General features: G+C 61.5%; 1 protein-coding gene across 1 annotated transcript in view; it reads right to left on the bottom strand.

Moving 5' to 3' along the window:
• Nucleotides 1-2205: 2205 nt before the first annotated feature.
• Nucleotides 2206-22326, bottom strand: part of LOC140895396 (putative thioesterase PNKD) — a 32702-nt gene continuing 12581 nt past the window's right edge. The window contains exons 2-9 of the mRNA XM_073304943.2: nucleotides 18402-18517; nucleotides 17722-17834; nucleotides 13463-13521; nucleotides 10353-10445; nucleotides 9765-9928; nucleotides 8796-8882; nucleotides 7190-7305; nucleotides 2206-6123 (exon numbers count right to left, since the gene is read on the bottom strand). Of these exons, the coding sequence (XP_073161044.1) occupies nucleotides 5950-6123; nucleotides 7190-7305; nucleotides 8796-8882; nucleotides 9765-9928; nucleotides 10353-10445; nucleotides 13463-13521; nucleotides 17722-17834; nucleotides 18402-18517 (922 nt within the window). The 3' untranslated portion in view covers nucleotides 2206-5949. The remainder of the gene's footprint in view (nucleotides 6124-7189; nucleotides 7306-8795; nucleotides 8883-9764; nucleotides 9929-10352; nucleotides 10446-13462; nucleotides 13522-17721; nucleotides 17835-18401; nucleotides 18518-22326) is intronic.

Genomic DNA, 22326 nt, shown 5'->3' with positions numbered 1-22326 from the left:
ACAGCCGCAGCCTTCTCCGCCAAAGCCCCCGAGCCTCACGGCGGCCACGACAGCCCCAGAGCCTTGGCAGCTGGTCCTGGCGAGGCAGGTGATCTCCGCTGTCCAGTCTACACACCCCTAGTCCCATCCCATTTCCTCCTTTGCATCATCCCCGCTGTCTAGTCACTACCGAGGCCTGGGCACACGCTCGCCTTCGGGCAGGTCTCTACCTGCCGGCGTTTAAACAACACCACAACCAAGGTTGTGCCAAAGGGCTGGGTCCCCCACACCGGGTTAACCGGGAGAGGCAGCTCTGTGGGGTCAGATCCGCCGGTTTGGTGGGGATGGGGCCCCCAGACACACTTGGGATTGACGATACGCGCTCCGCAGCTCTGTGCGGGTGGCTGCAGGGCAAAGGGCAGACGCCCAGAGACGGACCCCTGGGAGTGGAGGCGGGAACAGCTAACCCCGTATCTCTAGCCCCACTGGTTCCCGGCAGGGAGTTGTCTGGACAGGAACCAGGGGCCATTTACCTGGCCAAGTTTCCCTGCTGATGGAATTTCACGCCAGTTAAAGGGGCTGGAAGGCGACGGTCGCGGGTCCACAGCACAGATCCAGCGAGGCCGGCAGTGGGGACAGTTTCCCTCAGCCCCCGGGGGAGGCCAGTCTGCCTGGCTCAGTCATGGCCCTGGCTCTCTCCCCTGAGCAGAGCACTAGCCGCCCACCCCCCAAGTCCCATTGATGCTAACGGGCAATGCAGGTGCTCACTCCGCCGGAACACAGGCCAAAGGGGCCAGCTGGAGCCCACCCCCCCTTCCAGCCTGGGGGACCAAGGGGCACTGGAGGCCACCAAGAATCACCAGCCCACCACAACCATCCCCCCCCAGCCCCCACCCTGTCGCTGGCTGCCTCCAGGGCTTGTGTAGCCTCCTCACCGTCCTGCACAAATCTGCCCTGGCCTGCAGCTCACCTCTGGGCGTTGTGCCCCTCCGCTCCGCGCCCGCTGTGATCTGCCAGCTGGAGATCCCTCCCACCTCTCCTGGTCCCCTCCCACCCTGCACCCTCAGTCCCTGGGGGTCTGCCCCCCTTACACTGAGATCCCGCCCTGCCCCACACCAGGGGGAGAGAGAATGCTGAAGACCCCATGCTAACCCCTGCCCTGCAGCCCAGCTGGCTTGGTTAGCTCATGAAGGAGCCCGTCCATTGAGAACATCGATGACAGGCACCGGGAAGGAGTTTTCCCATCGGGCATTGGCAGGGGGCTGCGGGGGTGAAGGACTCCCTTCCCCTGGATATCGGCTCCCTGTAGAGAGACAGCCCATTTCACACACACACACCTGCCTCAGAAAACGGGCCTGGCTTATCCCCAGGGACAGGCCAGAGGCCAGTCAAGGCTAGCGAAGTTGCATGAAGGTTGGGAAGAGTGAGTAGGACATTGCACTACTGACCCCAATCTGGAAGATGCAGCAACCCCTTGGTTACAGGATCGGAGGGGCAGGGGCCTCATTAAAGGACCCTGGAGAATGGGCTTTGCCCGTGTTTCTCCTATTTCTCATTCCATCAACGAATGCAGCTTCTGGGGCAGAGGGAGGGAAGCGGGGAGTGGAGTGTAAAGGCTTAAGCTCACCTTTTCTCTGTGGAGCCCAGGGATCGGCCCCTGCTGCAGGTCACCAGTGAAGCGAATTTGCTGGCCTCAGACTGGGCACACAGGAAAACCAGATGGGATCCGATGGGGATGAAGCCCAGAGGGGTCTAGAAGATACTCTGCATCCCATAGCCTAGCCCAGAGCATGGCTTGAGCCACTCTACAGAATTCGAGAGCGTGGGCTGGAATTCTCTGCTCAGTTCTGAGGTTGGTTCAGTAACCTAGAAAGTGGCTCTTCCTCTGTTCAACTTGATGGGATCATCCCAACGGGGAGTCTGTCCATATGACACCCCCTCCCCCTCCACACACACACTCCACTTCAGCATGACTGGCAGCCTCACGTCGGGAGGGGCAGATGAGAGTAACGGGGATGCCCCAGGACTGAGTGGGTCTGCGGCCCAGGAGCAAGGCTGTGACCCTAACAGCAGGCGCAGGCTGGGGGCTGGCACGGAGACGCATTGGCACAGCGGTGCTGGGGGGTGTCCCAGTCCGTGCCTGCCTTACGCCGGTGCTATTACTCCCTTGCTGTCATGAGCACAAAGTTCCCTGTGTCTTGACAGGCCAATCGCACGAAACAACAGTAAAACTGAAGGGTTGCTTTACTGGCATTTTTACAATCCACAGCGAACACTGAACACTGGATACAAGAGGCGTCACAATCCCAGCCCATCTCCGAGCGCCGGGAGCAAAGGGGGTCAGCTGAAACCTGCCTCCTGACCTACTCCACACCCGCTGTCTCCAGGGCTGCCTGGCTCAGCTAAGCCTCACAGTTTGGAATCGTTAGTGGCGATCTATTTCCAAGCGTAAGAGAAAGGGAGGGGGGGAAAAAAACAGACTGAATAAATCCTGACCTAGTGTATCATCTCTAACACTGTGCTTCTGCGGCGCTGCCCAGCCCACAGGGAGCCCCACAACCACTGTCAGGAGGTAGCTGCCCTATTTCACGGATGGGGAAACTGAGGCACAAAGTGCTGCGACCTGTCCAAGGTCACCCAGCAAGACCTGGGAAAGGAACCCCACTGTCCTGTCCTCTGGCCACTAGACCATGTTTCCCTCCCCGATGTGGCTGCATTTTTATCAAGGGAGTGTCGATAACAATATAAACCCCAAGAGCAAAGGTAGAGTCACCAGAACCCAATGGAGAAACCCACATCCTGACCCAGCTCCGCTTAGTGCTTACAGAGCGTAGGGCTTTTACGTCTCCAAAACCCTTCACACGGAGTCATGAACTCGTGACTTCCCTGGGAGACTGGGAAGTAGGATCATGATTTCAGCGGTGGGGAAAACTGAGGTACCGAAGTGGGAAGTGACTAGCTCTACAGGGAATCAATGGTAAAGCCAGGAATAGAACCCAGGAGTCTTGACTCCCAGTCCCTCAACCCCCTCCTCTAACTACTAGACCCCAGAGCCAGGAATAGAACCCAGAGAATGGGTTGGAAGGGACCTCAGGAGGTCATCTAGTCCAACCCCCTGCTCAAAGCAGGACCAGTCCCCAATTTTTGCCCCAGATCCCTAAATGACCCCCTCAAGGATTGAACTCACAACCCTGGGTTTAGCAGGCCAATGCTCAAACCACTGAGCTATCCCTCCTGGCTCTCTGTCCTCCACTCACCTGACTTAGCTACCTCCCCACTTGCAGACAGGGAGAGTGAGCTATTGGTAACATCTGACATTAATGAGAACCTCCAAGCCCCGAAACGTCCTGTCCCCTCACCCGCTGGCGTTGCCCCTCCAGCCCCTACGATGTGGCTTTTCAAATAACCAGGTCAGTTCAATGCACTAAATCCACCTTAAACTCCCCTTTTCCAGCCCCTCTCCAGAGAAACACCCCTGCAATCCACCAACCTCCATCATGCGCTGCACACTTAAAAGCATGTGTCTGCAAACATTTATCCCCCACTGCAGCCTCCATGGGGACAAAGTTGTTTATAACTAGGCCCTGGGCCTGTCTATCCAAATGCTAAGCGGGGGGTGCTCTTTGTCCCCTGGATGACGGGTGAATTCACCCCCACTTGTTGAACACCGCCCGTTCTCTCCTAATACAAAATCCTTGTGCATCCTCTTATACATTGCGTTCATTGAAAGTGAAGGGCAGCAAATGTAACCCGGTGCATTGTGCGAAAAAGTATTTCCTTTGATCTATGTAGCCAGTGGAACTCATTGCCACAGGACAGCATCGAGACCTAGAGCTTTCCAGGATTCAATACAGGGTCAGACATTTATACGGATAAGAACATTGCAGGTTAGATTTCCTTGGTTCTTTTCTGGCCCTTCCCCCCTGAAGAGGTTTGGTTTACTAGATGGATCCCTTTTTGGGGTCCATCGTAAACAAGGGGACCATGGAGGCCTGGCCCCACTGAAGCCAATGATAACAGATTCCAATGGGCCCACAATTTCACCCGAAGCAAGCATCCACACTAGTTTCCACTCTGGTTGCCCAAGCCCGGTATCCTGTCTCTAACAGTCACCAGGACCAGCTGCTTCAGAAAAAGGAAGAACTCCCCCAGTGGAAAATTTGGGGACAATGTGTGCTTGGAGGAAGTTTCCCCTAACCCCGGCAGTTTGAGGTTAGCTCATGGCCTGAGAGACCCAGCATTGTGCCCCACCCCGTGTAATTGTGGCTATTCTCAGCCCCAGGAATGGCTGACCCTTGGCCATCCACCCTGCTAAGCTCTTGGTTTCACGGTGATCTCCTGGCAGCAAATTTCACAGGTTAGTTTCCTTACAGGGGTTTTAAAATTCACTGCCTTTGCAATGGGGCTGGACACCCCTGCATTCTCGTCTTCCGAGAAGGGCAAATGGGTGCAGTCAGGGGGAGGAAGCAGGCTGGGTCTCATGGCCCTAAATGGATTCACCATCACAAGTTCGATCAAAATGCAAAACCCTCAACGGGCGAGGGTTTGAAGTTTCCCAGGGAACGTTTCACACCCGGCCCTGGTTTAAAGCCACTGGGGCCTGCAGGCTGGGTTCGAATGCAAGGCAGGTTTCTTGCTCCCTCAGCTGGGGCTGCTAAGGAGGCAGGCTGCTCTGCCCCAGGGGTTTGGCGTGGTTCCGAAGGGGCCCCCGTGGGCTCTGAAGGGAGGGGTGTGTTTCTCCCAGCCCCCAACGACCTCCAGAGCAAAGGGGGCAGGCGTAGAACCATCACCAGGCTGGCGAGCTGTGCTATATACTCACAGGATCCTTGTGCTTGGACTGGGGACCAGAAAATCCTTTAGGACGTAACCCCCAAAACACAGACACACTCCACCCCCCTCCACACACACACACTCCCCACACCCCAGTTGCATGGAGCAGGTCTTGCTTCAATCGGGGAACCACCACCACCAAAGTTAACACACAGACCTGAAGGGAAGCCACCAGCCGGCCGGGGGGGCAGGCCAACGGCACAGCTTCATCCTTGATCCCTGCCAGCACGGCTGCGCCCGTCCCCGTGCTGCAGGGAGAAGGCGGCTGCCAGGAACGTTCAGCGCCGGGGGGGGGGGGGGGGGTTTCCGTCCAATATCAGAGCTGGAGTCCGTGCAGCAGCGCCCCCGGCTGGTGCTTTTGTCGTGGTTCATCCTGGTCTCTCCCAGCCAGCGGGCGGGGGCGGGCGTGTGCTCACGGAGGAGTCAGCGGGGCCCCAAAAGCGGGGCCGGCTGGGACAGGACGCAGAGGAGATAACCGACAGACCAGTCGCGGCGCTGTCCCCGATGCCGCCTCGGGCAGCGCCCCTCCCCACACGCTGGGCTGCCCAGCTTGGCTCGGGACCGGGCACTGCGTGAGGGATCTGCATTTCCTCAGGCTGCGAGCCTGTACTGAAGAGACCATGTGCACTTCACGGGCTAACCCCTGGGCCTGCACTTCCACCAGCCACAATCCGGTCCCCCAGAGAAACAAAGTCACAGCCCTGCTCCCTGGAAAAGCTTTCCCGGGCACCCTTGCCAACGGCCCGCCCCCGCCCCCTAGCTATTCATCCCCAGCAGCCAGCGGCAATCAGAGGTCAGCAGCATGCTGGCACCATGTGGAGTCAGACGCCTCCTGGGGGTGGGTTGGGGGGGGGGTGTGTCATCCTGGATTTTACCACCTGCCCCCCATTCTTCTGTCCACCAGCAAGGATCCACTTTGTCTGGAGACGAGCCCTCTTGAGACAGCAGGGCGGGGGGGGATGCCAGCTGAACCCGCCTTTATCCACAGGGAGGAGGCGTTCCCGGCTCACGAACCCGCCCCATCGCCCTGAGGGGGTGAGACCCTTTCCCAGCCAGACACTCCCCACCCCAACAGGGAAGGTCACGCGCCTTCGGGAGGCTGCTCATGGGGCAGAGCCCTCCCGTCGCCCTGCCAGGGGGCTAGTTGGCCTTGTAGACGTCCTTGCGGCACCGCACCTCCTTCAGCACCCGCGCCCGGAAGCTGTCCCAGTCCTCGCCACTCAGCCGCTGCAGCCCCAGGGCCCGGTGCAGCTCCCGGCAGTGGGTCCGCAGGAACGGGTTGTATTCCTTCTCCTCGCCGATGGTGGAGGGGCACTGGGGCGGGGAGAGACGGGGACAGGTCAGCACGCGTACAGCGGACCGCGGCCTCTGACGCGCCCCGCGCAGAGCTGCAGCCCATTGAGACTCCAGATCCCAGCATGAAAGAGGCAACGCACACTGCATGGCATAATCCCCAGAAGGGGCACCGAGCCTGCAGCCTGTTTGCATCCAAAATCCGTAACTTCTCCAGCTCCTTTTACCTAGAGACCGGCTCCTATAAACCAATTTCAAAGCTATTTCCCTTTACTATTTGGATTGTCGTAACCCCAGCACTCCATTGTGCCAGGGGCTGTATAAACACAAGAGATTACTCAAATGCGGCTGCCTCTGCGGTGGGGTGTGGCAGCCGTATATAACAGCAACAGCAGCAAGCTCCAGCGGGGTTAGGATGGGAAGCCAAGACAGACCCCAAGTGCAGATGAAACCCTGCGAGGCGAATTTAGGAAGGTGGAATGGAATTACTCGGACTATCTGCCCTTAACAGTGGCCCCAATAGGGTCAAGACACATTAATGGGGTACAGGGAGGGTGTTTAGGGGTGCAGAGGGAGTGGACACTGCTGTGGCCTGTGCCCTATGGGTTATGGCTATCCAGCGAGCTGCAGATGCATGGGGAGCAGCTTGGGGGTGGGGGGCCTTCAGTGAATGAGGCAGGGACCATGGGGGCAAAGGGACCTGGCCCCTGCTTGCCAAGCATAACCCTTCGAATGCTGGATTTTGCAGGCTGCCGGCCGCATGGTGACAGATTAATATAGTGCAACATACAGCCGACCCCAGACAGCCATTCTCCTGGCCTTGCCCCAGCACCTGATTCCCTTTGGGTTCCTGCGGGGCGGGTGTGAATTCAAACCAGCCTGTGCCCCCCGCCCCCTGCCGCCAGGCTAGGAAGCAGCTGGATCCGAGCAGCAGGGGAAGCGGCACCAGCTTCCGGCCAGGTGTTTCCCAGCCCCGGCGCAGGGAGAGAGAGAGGGGGGGAAGAGCCAGGAAAGCGAACCGGGCCCCGTGCGAGGGGCACCTGCACCGGATGCCAAGGCCCGGGCGCACTCCCCCACCGGCACTCACCGTGCTCCTCTTCTCCAGCCGCTGCTGATTCACCCACTGCAGCTTCTGCTCCAGCACGGGGTTCTCCAGCTCCAGCAGGCTGGCAAACGTCAGGCAGTCCAGGGCATATTCGTGTCCTTGGGGAGCAGAGAGGGCAGTGAACCGGGGGGAGGGGGCTGGCCCGGGCTGGGGCTCCGGTTAAGAGCACGGACTGGCGAGCCAAGCACCCAGCAGGGAGCCAGGCGACCTGGGTTCTATTCCCGCCTGTGCCGGCCCCTCGCCGGGCTTCTGCCTTATGGGACCATCACCTGCTGCCCTCCAGGGTGGCTGGGTGGGGCAGGCAAGGGGCCAGCAGATCGGCTAGAGACGGGTGAGGGGCACGGAGCCAAGGAAACCAGAGCTCTGGACAGAGCAGGAAGGTCAGAAGCAGCCACGATGCCCCTCAACCCAAGTTCCCTCTACGCTGTGTGGCCAGGCAGCTGCCTATTGAGCCCCGCGCAGGGGCTCGGGTCAGCGACAGGGAGAGGAGCCTCTCCCCACCAGCCCCGCCATGGTCCTGCCCCAGACTTGCCAGGACCAGGGGAGAGGAGCCCCACCCTGGGCTCGGGCCAGGCCTGCTGGAGCTGGTGTGCCCAGGGGGAGACACCCCTCCCCCAGCCCCAAGCTGCTGCTGCAAGAGAGGGCTGGGGGGGAGTCTTCTCTCCCCACCACAGCCCAGGGCAGCCTGCACCCCACACCCGTCATCCCTGGTCCCACCCCAGAGCCTGCACCCCAGCCTCGAGCCCCCACCCGCACCCCAAACCCCCATCCCAGAGCCTTCACCCTGAGCTGGAGCCCTCACCCCGCGCACCCCAACCCTCTGTCCCAGCCCTGAGCCCCCTCCCACACCCCAAACCCTTCATCCCCAGTCTCACCCCAGAGCCCGCATCCCCCCCGCAGCCCAACCCTCTGCCCCTGCCCTGAGCCCCCTCCCATACCCCAAACCCCTCATCCCCAGTCCCACACCAGAGCCTGCATCCCCCCCATACCCCAACCCTCTGCCCCTGCCCTGAGCCCCCTCCCACACCCCAAACCCCTCATCCCCAGTCCCACCCCAGAGCCCGCATCCTACCCCAGCCTATGCCTTTTGTTATGTGCACTGATATGGAGGTGATGTGTCACATTCACTCCGCACATGGACGTAAGAAACGCGCGGGAACGCTGCCCTCAATCCCACCCAGCAGCAGCCCGCCCGGTTCTGCCCCAGCCTCGCCCCCAACCTGCCCCTCGGCCGTGGACGGATACCAGGCTCACGGATGAGACCCCGGCCGTGCTTTGGCGCCAAGTGGGCCCAGGCCCAGGAGCGGGGACTCCTTCCCCTCCTTGCAGGCCTAGGTCAGCGCCGCAGGCTGCCCTGCGCCCCCCTCCCCGGCGCTTTGCCGATGCAGCCGAGCGGGGACCCTCACCTGGTGCAGCGACCCCTCACCCTCGTCTCCCACAGCGGCCAGGCTGCACTCCTGCCCCTGCAGCGCGGCCCCTGTGCAGCGGGACACGGAGATCGGGGGATTCCCCCGGCCTCTGCTCCCCCCCCCGTTCCCTGCCCCACAAACCCCACCCTCGAGCCTGCTGCCTGGCAGGGGGCGCTCACCTGGCCAGAGCAGCGTGTCCTCTGCCAGGTCCGCAGCTGTGTCCAGAGAGGTCAGCATGGTTTCCGGCGTCCCCTCGAATATCCGCCCTGCAAGACCGGGGGACCACATGTTACCGGGGAGGGGATGGTGGTCCCCACACACCGCAGGGCTCCGTTCCCTATTCTGCCCCAGCCTCGCCCCCAACCTGCCCCTCGGCCGTGGACGGATACCAGGCTCACGGATGAGACCCCGGCCGTGCTTTGGCGCCAACTGGGCCCAGGCCCAGAAGCGGGGACTCCTTCCCCTCCTTGCAGGTCTAGGTCAGACCCAACCTGGGTCGCAGGCCAAGGGCCAACCCCCTCCCCCCATGAGGAGCTGTTTCGCTTGCCCCCTCTCTCACGTGGGGTGTTTACAACCCAGGCCCCACGGCAGGGTCTTGCAGCCCCCACCCACCACCATGCCAGCAGTGCCCGAACTCCACAGGCCGCCCCACCCCCTCTCACACCTTGCTCCGCAAAGCGTCTGTGAGCGGCCCCAGCCCCCAGAGGATAATGGACTCTCTACTGCTGCTGCGGAGGGGGAGCGCCCCCCCCCGAGATCCAGGGGCAGAGACAGGAGCTTCTAGAGCCAGAGGACCTAAGTTTCGCCCCCGATGCTGCCAACGGGGCGCAGACCCCACTGTCCCCAGAGTGGCGTGGGGCAGAGGGAGGTCGGGGGGAAGGAACCAAAGAGCAACTGAGGGCTGGTTAGTGGGGCTGTTAGTCCCTGACAAAAAACAATGCCCCGGCCCCTCCTTTCCCCCAACACTAAAATGCAGCCCCCTCTGGGGAGGAACAGGGAAGCTTAGGGAAGCCCGACCTCGTGCCAGCCACATCTTGTTCATCCTGAAGAGTGAAGGGAGGAAGCAGGTGGGCCCAACCCCCCGCAATGAGCTGTGCCTCCCCCCGCAGGGCAGTTACCATAGACAGAACCAAAGGAGCCCAGCTCACCGCAGCCCGAGAGGAAGAGGAGGTCTCCAGAGAAGAGGCAGGCCGGCCCCTCGAAGGGCTTCCCATCCAGCACGTAGACCATGTGCCCCACGGTGTGCCCCGGGGTGAAGAGAGCCTTGAAGCGCAGCTGTCCCACGGTGACGGTCTCCTTATCCGAGAGGGGGCTGCACGGGGGCAGGATAGGAGGCTGTTAGGGCCCTGGGAGGATGCTCTGGCAGGGTGTGGAAGCCAGATGGATTGCTCTGGACTCTGGGGCCAGGCTGATCCCCTGACCGGGGGATGCCCCCGGCCCGCCCTGCGGACAGGCCTCAGCCGCGAAGGCTAGGCCAGCAGTGACCATCCGTGCACTGGCCGCTGATCGGCCCACACGTGACATGAGTTTGGCAGGGCTCAGCCCAGCTCCCAGGGGACGCATGGCCCCGTCACCATCCCGAGGGGCAGACGCAGGAGAGAAGGCGGTGACGAAGCAGCGCTATGAAGACTGTGCTGCCCGCTCGCCCCGGAGGGTAGGGGAGGCCTGGGGTGGAGTCCCAGACCCTGTGGGCATGCGCCCCTCCAGTCCCCGGCCAGGGACCCAGCACCGCTTACTTGGTGAGCTCCGGGATGGCATCGCAGGCACTGCCATACACCCTGCAGGAGCTGTAACGCCGTCTCAGCACCATGTTCCCCCCGCTGTGATCCCTGCACGAGAGAGACTGTCAGCTCCCCCCGCCAGCCGAGCCCCCCGTCCCCCCGTGATCCCTGTGCGAGAGACTGTCAGCTCCCCCCGCCAGCCGAGCCCCCCGCTCCCCCTTGATCCCTGTGCGAGAGACTGTCAGCTCCCCCCGCCAGCCGAGCTCCCCCGTGATCCCTGCGCGAGAGACTGTCAGCTCCCCCCGCCAGCCGAGCCCCCCCGCTCCCCCGTGATCCCTGCACGAGAGACTGTCAGCTCCCCCCGCCAGCCGAGCTCCCCCGTGATCCCTGCGCGAGAGAGACTGTCAGCTCCCCCTGCCAGCCGAGCCCCCCAGCTCCCCCGTGATCCCTGCACGAGAGACTGTCAGCTCCCCCCGCCAGCCGAGCCCCCCCGCTCCCCCGTGATCCCTGCGCGAGAGAGACTGTCAGCTCCCCCCACCAGCCGAGCCCCCCCGCTCCCCCATGATCCCTGTGCGAGAGACTGTCAACTCCCCCCACCAGGCGCTCCTACCCCCAGCCGAGCCCCCCACCCTCACGCCCCCACCGCTGTGATCCCTACACGAGAGACTGTCAGCTCCCCCCACCACCCTGCCTGGAGTCCCCTCCCACACCCTGAACCCCTCATTTCTGGCCCCACCCCAGAACCCGCACCCCTCTCGCACCCCAACCCCCTGCCCCAGCCTGGAGCCCCCTCCCATACTCCAAACCTCTCGGCTCCCCCCCCCAGCCCAGAGCTTCCTCCTGCACCCCTAGCCCCTCATCCCTGGCCCCACCCCAGAGCCCGCACCCCTCTCGCACCCCAACCCCCTGCCCCAGCCTGGAGCCCCCTCCCATACTCCAAATCTCTCGGCTCCCCCCCCCCCCCAGCCCGGAGCTTCCTCCTGCACCCCTAGCCCCTCATCCCTGGCCCCACCCCAGAGCCCGCACCCCTCTCGCACCCCAACCCCCTGCCCCAGCCTGGAGCCCCCTCCTGCGGCCCAAACCCCTCATCCCCAGCCCCACCCCGGATGCTGCACCACCAGCCAGAGCCCTCCCACCCCCCGCACCCCAGCCCAGAGCCCCCTCCCACACTCTGAACCCCTCAGCCCCAGCACGGAGCCCCCTCCTGCACTCCAAATCCCTCACCCCACCCGCACCCCCTCATCCAGCCCGGTGGGAAGAGCGACAGAGAAAGGGGGGGATGGGGTGAATGGGGGCGGGGCCTCAGAGGAGGGGCGGGGCAAGGGGGGTAGTTTTTGTGCCTTCCCTTCCCCTCCCCCACCAGATGCTAAAACCCTCCCTGGCTTCCACTGGCACCCCAACTTTCTCCCACTGCTGACCAACCCCCACATCCGTGCTACCTGGGGTGAGGACATCTACTCAGGGCCCCCCCACCAGGCACAGGGCCCTGCCCCCCTCCTTTAACAGCCCATCCCCGTTCAGCCGCCCCAATTCCCAGGAGAACAGGGTGCTCCATGCTTTGGGGGGGAGACACCTCCCCACCCCCAGACAATCCCTGCTCGCTCCACTCTGTGAGGCTTCTCATTCGGAGGCCAGACTCCAGGCATCCCCAGCACGGACTCGCCCTGGCGTGTGGGTGGGTGGGGTGGAGGGCCACTGGGGGTGGGGTGGGGGGACATGAGGGCAGAACGGCAGGCCTCTTGGGACCCATCCTGCCCCCTCTGCCAGGGCACAATCATTCCCTGCAGGGCACCCCTCCCAGGCTCCCCTGCGCCCATCTGCAACCGCCCCAAACTCAGGGGGCCGTCCCCCTGGGCGATCACGCTCTCCTCTGCACACACTTACCCGCTTTTTCCGAGCTGCTCTGGCTCGGGGCCATCCCCTCGCATCCCCCATCCCCCCATATTCCCAGCCCCCACCCCTTATCCGGCCCAGCCACATGTGCTGGGGAGAGATAAGGCAGGGCACAGCCCACGCTAAACCGCTGCCTTTCAGGAAGCGAACGGGGCTTTTGCTACAGCCCCCCGCCCCCCCTCTGAGATCAAAGCCACCACAGTCCCTGGGGACAGCACTGGGGGCGGGGGCTAGGTCAGGGCCAACCCGGATCAGAGCCGAGTTCACGGAGGTGGCAGGGGGGTGAGAGGAGGGGCTGGGGGGTGCCCTTGTGGTGGCGGGGACAAGGGGAGCAGGTGGTTGAAATGAACCGGCCAGCGAGGATGGAAGCAGGGAGGGGAGTTCCAGGGTCCCTGGCCTAGGCTGGGTTAACCCAGCTGCACGGCTCACCCACCTGGGGGAGCCTGGAAGGGGGCAGGGAAAGGGGCCGGTGTTGGGAGGGGGCAAAAGGAAGGAAAGAAGCAACTGGTGAGAGACCCGTCTTCCCCCAGGGCTGGCACGGGGGCAGGATCGGCCAGGCCAGAGCCGATACTGCAGCCAAGCTACACGGTTCGGGGACCACGTCTCTTTAGCCCTCCTGCCAGCTCCCGCCCCCGGGCCACAGACTGACCGGGGAGCCCCAGCCTTGGCCTCTTGAGTGTGGTTAACGACGGGGCTGGCTGTGGGGTTCAGAGACGGACCATTGTCCCCTGGGAACTGGCCGGAGACCTACCAAACCCACGGTCCAGGGAGGCCCCTCAACAGCGGCCAGGACTGGGGGGCAGATTTTAAGGGCACCGCCGGCCCCGGGAGCCCCCTCCCCAGCTGCAGGCAGCAGTCCAAGGCTGGGAAAGGAAGGGGCTCCCCAGGAGCCCGGGCCAGGGAAGACGGGAGCCCAAAGGCCAGAGCAAGGCCAGGATTCCCTCCTCCCCCTGCTAACAAGGGACTTTGATGATGGGCTCCCCTCAGCTCCACCGACCCCCCCCAGCCCCTCCCCCTGTTCCGGCACTGCCCATCACTTCCACATGGCAGCCGGACACGGCAGGGCAGGGCCCTTCCTCTCAATCCCACCCGTAGCCACAGCCCTGGGCTCCCCACATCCTTTGCCTCCCTCCCAGCACAGCCCCACCCCCGAAGGGCAATGACCTGCCCTAGGCAGGAAGTTGGCCCCCAACCCCGTCCTGTACCCCTGTCCCCCGGAGCAGCCCCCTTACCAGTGTTTGTGGGTGCACAGGATGGCCTCCAGCGTCACCCCCTCCTTCTCGATGGCTGCCTGGAAGAAGAGAGAGCGTGAGCAGCAGCCCCAGCCTGACCACAGGCTCTGCCCCCAGCCCACCCCAGGGGCTAAAGAAACAGGGAGCTGTCTGGTGGGGTGGGCTGCACCAATCAACTGGGGGACAGACATGGGAGAGGAGGTGACCAGCCAGCCAGCACCTCCCCCAATCTGGCAGCCATGTGATTTGATTCAGGCCTAGAATTGGCGAGGAAGCTGTTGATACTGGGGGGTCCGGGCTCCCCACTGCTGCACCCTCCAGTCGCTCTGACCTATCTCCACGGTGCAAAGGAACTGCCCCCAGATCCCACAGCTGCCCCCCCCGCAATGATGGGTGAGACTCGAACCCGGGACCGCCCGAGGGCTAAGTATCCCATGCCCGGCCAGCCGGGCAGGCAGGGGGCAGGATGCAAAGCCAGGGCTCCTCACGGCAGCACAGATCCCTCCCAGCCCCTGGCAGGGGTCTGGACCCCAACTCTCCAGCACACACGGCCTGCCGTGACTCCTTGGGGAAGGAGTCGGAATAGGGGCAGGGAGGGGGCGGAGACTTTGGAGAAGGGGTTGGAATGGGGTCAGGAGGGGGCGGGGTGGAGTCATGGCGGGGCGAGGCGGTGCGGGGGGTGGGGGTCGAGCACCCACCGGCGCCAGACGAAGTCGGGGCCTATGGTTGCGTCCTTGACCATCTTGGCTAATAGCCACTGCTGGACCTGTCCTCCAGGAACTTATCTAGTTCTTTTTTTAACCCAGTTATAGCCTCGGCCTTCACAACATCCCCCAGCAAGGAGTTCCACGGGCTGACTGGGCGTTGTGCGAAAGCACTTCCTTGCGTTTGTTTTAAACCTGCTGCCAGCTAATTTCATTGGGTGACCCTTGGTTCTCGTGTTCTGCGAAGGGGTAAATAACACTGCCCTGGTCACTTTCTCCGCACCCGCCATGATTTTATAGACCTCCCTCATCTCCCCCCTTCCTTGTCTTTTTCCTAAACTGAACAGTGGCAGACTTTGCACTCCCTCCTGGTACGGAAGCCGTTCTACCCCCTACTTGTTTCTGTGGCCCCCCCCGGACCTATTCCCAATTCCAGTGTATCCTTTTCGAGATCAGGCGACCAGATCTGCACGCAGTATTCAAGGTAAAAAGAAAAAGGAGGACTTGTGGCACCTTAGAGACTAACCAATTTATGTGAGCATGAGCTTTCGTGAGCTACAGCTCGCTTCATCGGATGCACACCATGGAAAGTACAGAAGATCTTTTTATACACACAAAGAATGACAAAATGGGGGTTTACCACTATAAAAGGTTTTCTCTCCCCCCACCCCACTCTCCTGCTGGTAATAGCTTATCTAAAGTGATCACTCTCCTTACAATGTGTATGATAATCAAGGTGGGCCATTTCCAGCACAAATCCACAGTTTAACAAGAACGTGGGGGGGGGGGGGGGGGCGGGAGGGGAGGAAAAAACAAGGGGAAATAGGTTACCTTGCATAATGACTTAGCCCTTGTTCCCCCGCCCCGCACACGTTCTTGTTAAACCTGGATTTGTGCTGGAAATGGCCCACCTTGATTATCATACACATTGTAAGGAGAGTGATCACTTTAGATCACCCCATTTTTTCATGCTTTGTATGTATAAAAAGATCTTCTATATTTTCCACGGCATGCATCCGATGAAGTGAGCTGTAGCTCACGAAAGCTCATGCTCAAATAAACTGGTTAGTCTCTAAGGTGCCACAAGAACTCCTTTTTCTTTTTGTGAATACGGACTAACACGGCTGTTACTCTGAAAAGCATTCAAGGTGTGGGCGTCCCGTGGATTTATACAGAGGCAACATGATATTTTCTGTCGTCTCATCTATCCCCTTTCCTAATGGTTCCTAACATTGCTTGCTTTTGTGACGGCCGCAGCACATGGAGTGGGTGTTCTCAGAGAGCTCTCCGCACTGACCCCCCTCCGCCCCCCCAATCTCTTTCTTGAGCGGTAGCAGCTACTTTAGACCCATCATTTTGTCCGGCTAGCTGGGATTCTGCTTTCCAACGTGCACGACTTTGCCTTTTGCAACGCTGAATTTCATCTGCCACAGCGTCGCCCAGTTTGGGGAGATCCCTTTGGAACTCCGCCCTGGCAGGCTGCTCTGGGCTTCACGATCTTGAATAGTTTTGTATTGTCTGCAAATTTGGCCCCCCCCCCCGCCCCCGCTTTCATCTTTAGCTCAGCGGAGCCATTTCCTGCCCCAGGAGGTTTTACTAGGCACACAGTTTCACAAGCAGGGAGGGGCAGGCATGCTTTTTACTCTGTGTGTGTGTTGGGGGGGGGGGGGGTGTTGCAGGGAAGCGGAGCCAGCTCATGCACTGGCTGCTTCCCCAGCTGGGCAGGTGGGGAGGGCTCCACTAGAGTCAGTCCTGTCCTGCTGGTGGCCCATGCGCAGCTGGGGAATTCTGGGAAGGCTCCCCCATGCCCAGCACAGGCCCCACACTGGGAGAAGCAGTTATTTCCATGCAGCAGCTGCTCTTCCTCTGTCTCTGCCTTGTTTCCCCTCCTCCCCCCTGCTGCTTCCTGCCAGCCCCCAGGGCAGGCCCCCCTCCAAGTTCATTCCCCGGCCTGGGATTCATTGCTCTTGCCGCTAAGTGAGCTCCAGGCAACGAGGGGTTAAAAAGAACCCAGGCCAATGTAGCAGCGATCTGCATGCATGGTGGCTGATCTCCTCCCACATGCTGGGGGGGAAAGGGGGGGCAGGCAGCGGCTTAGGCTCTGCAAGTTTGAACAAGATTCCAGAGAAGCCCCCTCCCCCCCCAGGAGGTTCCCCGGAGTGACTCAGCCCTGCTCCCAGGTTTGGAGCCTGGCACGTCCTGGCAGCGTGCAGAGGGGGCAGCTGCTCTCAGGGAGGGCGTGGCAGGCACCACTGGTGGGTGCAGAGCCAACCGGCCAGGCACACCAGAGTGGAGCCAGCAGTTGGTTTGTATTGATCACCCTGGGTGCCATCTCGATGCCCATCGGGCAAAGCGTCCCCTATGTCAGAGACGGGGCCACCGAGAGGCTGACGCACCAGCTGCTGCGAGCTCCTGTCGCTAGGACTGGCCATGATGAGGTTAAAAGGGGAAGCCAAGTTCTCCGTAAAGCAGGTCGTAATGAGACAGTGCACGCACCGCTGCCCTCTGCTGACTGGATTCAGAACTGCTCACCTGTGTCATGGGCCCTATAGCGCTATGATCTTAAGGGGATTCTCCTTCGCTCTGTGCAGCTGTGGGAGCAGCGTTCCACCCCACTTGCGAAATTCTGCGTGACCACAGCGTGGGGCTTGGAGACAGGCATGGAGCCTTGGTCCTACCCCAGCCCTGTGGTCCTATGCTCCCTGCCTCCCCACTGCAACTTGGGGGGGGGGGCACACAACGCCCGAGCACAGGAGAGTGACAGGGTGCGGCTGGATTTGCACACAGTCACGGAGGGCAGTTCCATTGGTGGAGGGGTATTTTAGGAGCTGGGATTCCCCGCCCACCAAACAAGGGACTGCTGCATTTCCTTTCTGTGGCCTCCCCCCCATGCTGCATATCTCCCTGTTCGTTCTCTCTTCCTCTCCTCCCCCCTCTACCAGCCACACACACGCAGCTCCTGCTCTCTCTCAGCGGTTTAGCCTTTCACGCATCACCATGGTATCTGGCACCACCTTCCCTGCAAAATCAATAGCAACAGCCAAGTGCCTAGTGGGCTCCCTGGAGTCTCTGGCCCCCCCAGCCGCGGAACAAACAGGCAACAAAGGGCTGGCAGCTTCTGGCAGCAGGAAGGAGGGGGCTGGGCCCTTGGCCGCGGGGGCCTTTGAAGAGCAGGGCAGCAGGGGGGTCAGGGCTGGTTTGCCCCTTGCAGCGAGGCTGGGTGCCTGATCTTCTTTGTCCGACACCCACCCCCCAACTGCTGCCCCCCGACGCCAGGAAGGGTGGGACAGGCAGCCCAGCAGGGAAAGGTCGGTGCTGCTGGCAGAAATCCGGCAGATCCGCAGGATACAGGGACGAGAGTGGGGAGTGGGCAGGAAGAGGGGGCACCAAGAGCGGCTCAGGCACTAGCCCCCTTCCCTCCCCCGTGGCCACGGGATGGTGAAAGGGGGCGGGTCCCCTCTCCCCGCCCCTCAGCGTCAGGGACACCCTGCGCGTCTCAGTGGATCGATCCCCTGGTCAATTTCACAGCCCGGAGGGCGGGGGAGGAGTTCTCACCTGCACGGCCAGGGGGTCTGAGGGGTCGATGGCAGCAGCAGCGTTGGAGTGGGTGTCGATGACCAGGTAGCTATAGTTGTTGGACAGCACAGGGATCGGCAGGATCTTTACCCCTGGGGTAACAGGGCAGACAGACAAGCAGCTGAGAAAGGGGCTCTGAGCCACAGCCCCAAACCCCAGGCAGCCCCAAGGGTCCGGGGACCACCCAGCTCAGACTCTGACCCCGCAACGTTTGTCCTGATCCGGCCCACGGGCCAAGGGCAGCAGAATTGGAGAGTTTTGATCAGACGAGGCCCAAGTTACTGCTGGAGTGGCTCACGGGATTCAGGGGCTGTCAGCTCCTCGTGCCCAGTTAGACCCCCAGACCCCGGCCCAACCCGAACCTGGATCCACATGTTAGCGTAACTACCCCTCGTTCCCCCTGCAAGGGAACCCGGCACCTTCAGCACTAAAATCACGAGGCTCTGCCGCCTGAGCTAAAGGAGGAACTCCACTGGCTGGTGGCTGTAGTAGACTGTTACCCTCTCGTGCATCAGCTGCTAGAGGGGGGTTAGAGACCCACCCTCTCACAGGGTGTGCTACCCTGGCACCCCAGCCTGGGCCCCAGACTTGTGGGATGAGTGAGAACGGGCTCCAGAAGAGAGGAAAGGGAGGGAGCCCCAGAAGCAGCTAGGACTCACCGCTGAACATCACAGGCTGGGGAATCGAGTGGCCATGTGGATACCGCTCCCGGGCTTTCTTCATCTGCCGCCTGTAGAACAGGTAGCCCAGCCTGGTGCGGGCGTACAGGCTGTACCTGGCGGGGGACAGGGAGAGGGACAGAGTGAGACGCAGAGACGGGTCTCCCTCCCACTCCCACCAGGGCCCAGCAACTCAGCTGCTCTCCCTGCCCTCTTTGGGTCGGGGGCAGACGTGCTGCAGAGCAACCTAGGGTGCCATTAGGTAGCATCCCCCCCGAGAAAGGGGAGAGAGACAGGAAAGCATCTGGGTCTGGATTTCCCCCTGTTCCAAGAGGGGCAGCAAAAGCGTTTAGACTAAACTCTTCCTACCGTCACAGGTAGCCCGTGGGGAGGTGGCCAGACTGCCGGCTTTGTCTGCCGAGTGGTGGCCAGACGAGAGATGGGGATGGGAGCCCAGGGACCGGGAAGCCAGGACACGCGGGTTACATCACTGTTCTGACGCAGGCCAGGTCGGACGCTAGAAACTACTGCCAGCAGCAAGACGTCACTTAGGGAGGGGATTTTTAAGACCTTTCTAGCCCAGCTAAAGCCCCAACGCAGAGACAGTGATACTGCCTGACAACGCTTCTGCCGGCAGAGTTCGTCCGCCGAACCAGCGCAAAATATGCCGGCAAAACCAGCATGAGTCGTGTCTCCGCACGGCGGGTTCCCTGCTACAGTGATCCCTGCAGTCACAGTGCAGGCCAGCATAGCTGTCCCTGTCCAACCCCCAAGGGCGACCCTCTCCTGCCGTACACCGGGGCAGATTCCCTCCGCAGCCCCGGGCCAAACTCCCGACAGCCAGACCATCAATAGCAGCTGCAGGTGCCTTGAGAATCAGGGGGTCAGCTCCTGGGAGGGCATAAATCAGCGTAATCTCCTTGACGTCAACGGAGCTCTGACCATTTGCGCCGGCTGGGGACCCTGGCCCCAGGCTGTTAACCTCAGTTTCCCGCTCTGCAAAATGGGGCTAATGCAGCTTCACCCACCCTTGCCTCTCTGCCCACGCCTGCTAAGCACAGCTTTGACCGCCAGCGCTGCCAGCGCCCTGGGATTGGCGCAGACCCAGCCCGTCCACCTGGCTCCCACGATCACACCAGCTCTTGGTCGGGGGGAAGGTAGCCGCTGCAGCAGGGGCATCAACAAGAAGCCCCCCTCCCACCCCCTTCCTGAAGCCAAACTAGCCAAAGCCCGTCGCCCGACTCAGCCGGTGCACGGCCAGACACCCATGGGCTGTGCCTTTCAGCGTCCAAGCTCCACACAGAGATGATCTCACCCGTGGGGCCAGTTTCCCCAGAGAAGGGGGACTTGTGGCACCTTAGAGACTAGCCCATTGATTTGAGCATACGCTTTCGTGAGCTACAGCTCACTTCATTGGATGCATTCAGTTTTCACGAAAGCTCATGCTCAAATCAATGGGTTAGTCTCTAAGGTGCCACGAGTCCTCCTTTTCTTTTTGCGAATACAGACTGACCCGGCTGCTCCTCTGAAACCTTTCCCCAGAGAGGCACTCGGGGCAGGGGCACCACTTACAGAAGGATTTCCAAGTCAATGGATCAGCATGAACTGAGCAAACAGAGAACCAAGACACCTCCAGGTGGCTGCACAGGGGGGTGCTCCCAAGTGGGGGCAGATGGTCCTGTTACTGGGGGACAGTTCAGGGGGACAGGCTGGGTAGGAGCCAGGGGAGGAGGGGGGAGCTGAATCTCCCTGCATGTCGCTGGAGAGGCGCATGGCAGGGCTGACGGGACAGGACGGGGGGGCACTGATCTGCGTTACTGAGAACGCCCTGGGATGACAAATGCCAATCTGGCTTTCAGGTACCCCTTGCAACGTGGCAGAGCGGGCTGGGGGCAGGAGTGAGGGGAACTGGCAAAGCCAGGCGTGGAGAAGTCAGAACAGTGCCCAGCTGCCCCAAGCTGGCTCTCCCCCCACCCCTGAAGGCACCGCGCCAGATGTGAGACAAGGCCGGGAATCCTTGGCACGCTGGCCACGTTTCTGAGAAAGGAGCTTTGCCCTTCCCGCACCATCCACAATAAGCCTCCAGCTTATCAGGGAGATCTGGAATTCCCCTGATCCCCCGGGGCATCAAAGTCCCAGCGGCTGGAGCGCTGACCTGCCCCGCCCCGGAGGAAGGGCGGAGCTGTGCCCTGGGTTCTGAGCTACGCACCCAGGGCACCCCGGACAGCTGCTGTCAACGGGCTTCCCAAGCAGGGGTGGGGAGCTGGCACATGTGGTCTGCCCAGGACACAGCGTGCATGGTCAGGCTCAGGAAGAGAGCTCAGCGCCGGGGGGGGGGTTTAAAGTTGGGGAGACCATGCGCCCCCAGCAAGCAGGGTGAACTCACGGGCTCGGATTTCATGGCACGCAAGCCCTCAGCATCTGGAAAACTGGCCTGCAAGGAAGCTTCAGTGGGCAGCTGCTGGTTAATGGCCCTGGAGGGGCCTGGAGAAGGAATGGGGTGCGTGTATGGGAAGTGGGGTTGCTTTCACTGCTCTTGGACTCACCCAACCAGGCCTTTCCATTGGTTTCTCTCGAAAGATACAAGAGCCAGCAAATATCCTGGCAGCGTGGGGGGAAGGAGTTGGGTGTAGTGGGCCACAGCAGGGACTGGTTCTATTCCCCGTTCTGGGCGGGGAGTGGGGGCTAGTGAGTGAGTTGTGTGGGGGTCTGGGAGCCAGGACTCCTGGGTTCTATTCCCAGGTCCAGGAGGGGAGCGGGGTCTGGGAGCCAGGACTCCTGGGTTCTATCCCTAGCTCTCCTAATCGTTGACCTTAAGCAAGCCACACACCGTCCCCGCCATCACTCCTTTCGCTCGGGGGGGCTGCAGTCCGCTATGCTGGTAGAAGCGCAGCGTTGCGGACAGCACACTGCCGGTACAACGGCCGACAGGGCCGCCGCCTCCCTGGGGTAGATCCGGCTTCAGGGTCCCGTCTGTACAACTGGGATCCCCCCAAGTCGCATCACAGGGTGGATGTGCCAGGCGCGGGTCGCTCACGGCCGCAGAGCGCTTTGAGACACTCCAGCGGGGGGCGCTGGCGTCTCAGTCATTCGAGCAGCGACCTGCCGGGTCCATGGCACTGAGCGGGGCTCAGCCGAACCCCGGCACACCTCTGGCAGAGAGACAAGGACTGCGAGTAGGGGAAGCAGGCCCAGGCCCCATCACCACGCTGCCGGCAGTGGCAACCGCTGAAACCGGGCTTTCCGGGTGGCAAAACCGCCAGCCGGGGGGTGGGCACCGGGGCAGGGGATGGAGATCAGCGGGCCAGGGGCTTTGAGGGCTTTAGCATGAGAGCTTTCAGCTGCTCCTAGATGAGTGCCGGCAGAGCAGCCCCCCACAGAGCTGTCTGCGGGAGGGGAAGAGGAGGAAGCTGTCAGAGCATTTACCAGGGCTGCCGGTAATTTTCCAGCCTGCTCCCCACCCCCAGTCAGGCTTCTGTGCTGGTTTCTCTCCACCAATTGCACCAGCCATCCTAGTGATCATGAAACCTCCTGTTCCCTCTGTCAGGCCCCCAGCCCTGTGGTTTTAAAAGAGGAAACTTGGCTGGAGTAGCATTAACCCGTTCAGGCACACAAGCAAGGGCTGGTGGCTTTTTTGGTTTTTTTTTTTCTTTAACTTATATATTTGCCTTGCTATACTGTGTGTATGTGTGTGGGAGGGGGCGGGGGCGGCAGTGGGGAAGGGTAACAATTTGTGTGATGCAGATGGGTGCTTTGACAACCTGCCAGGAGCCCAGAGGCAGCACCTAATTTGCACACATTACAACAAGAGTTTACATTTCTTTAGTACCTTCCCTAGCTGCGGTTCTGGAGGCATTTGGGGAAACTGAGGCACAGGGCAGGGAAGCGACACTCAGGGTTGCATATGGAACGTGCAGGGGCTGGA

Source organism: Lepidochelys kempii, chromosome 11, assembly GCF_965140285.1.
Source record: "Lepidochelys kempii isolate rLepKem1 chromosome 11, rLepKem1.hap1, whole genome shotgun sequence".
NCBI classification, from domain to species: domain Eukaryota; kingdom Metazoa; phylum Chordata; order Testudines; family Cheloniidae; genus Lepidochelys; species Lepidochelys kempii.
The sequence above is the reverse complement of the archived record's forward strand: the minus strand, read 5'-3'. Positions and strand labels throughout refer to the sequence as shown.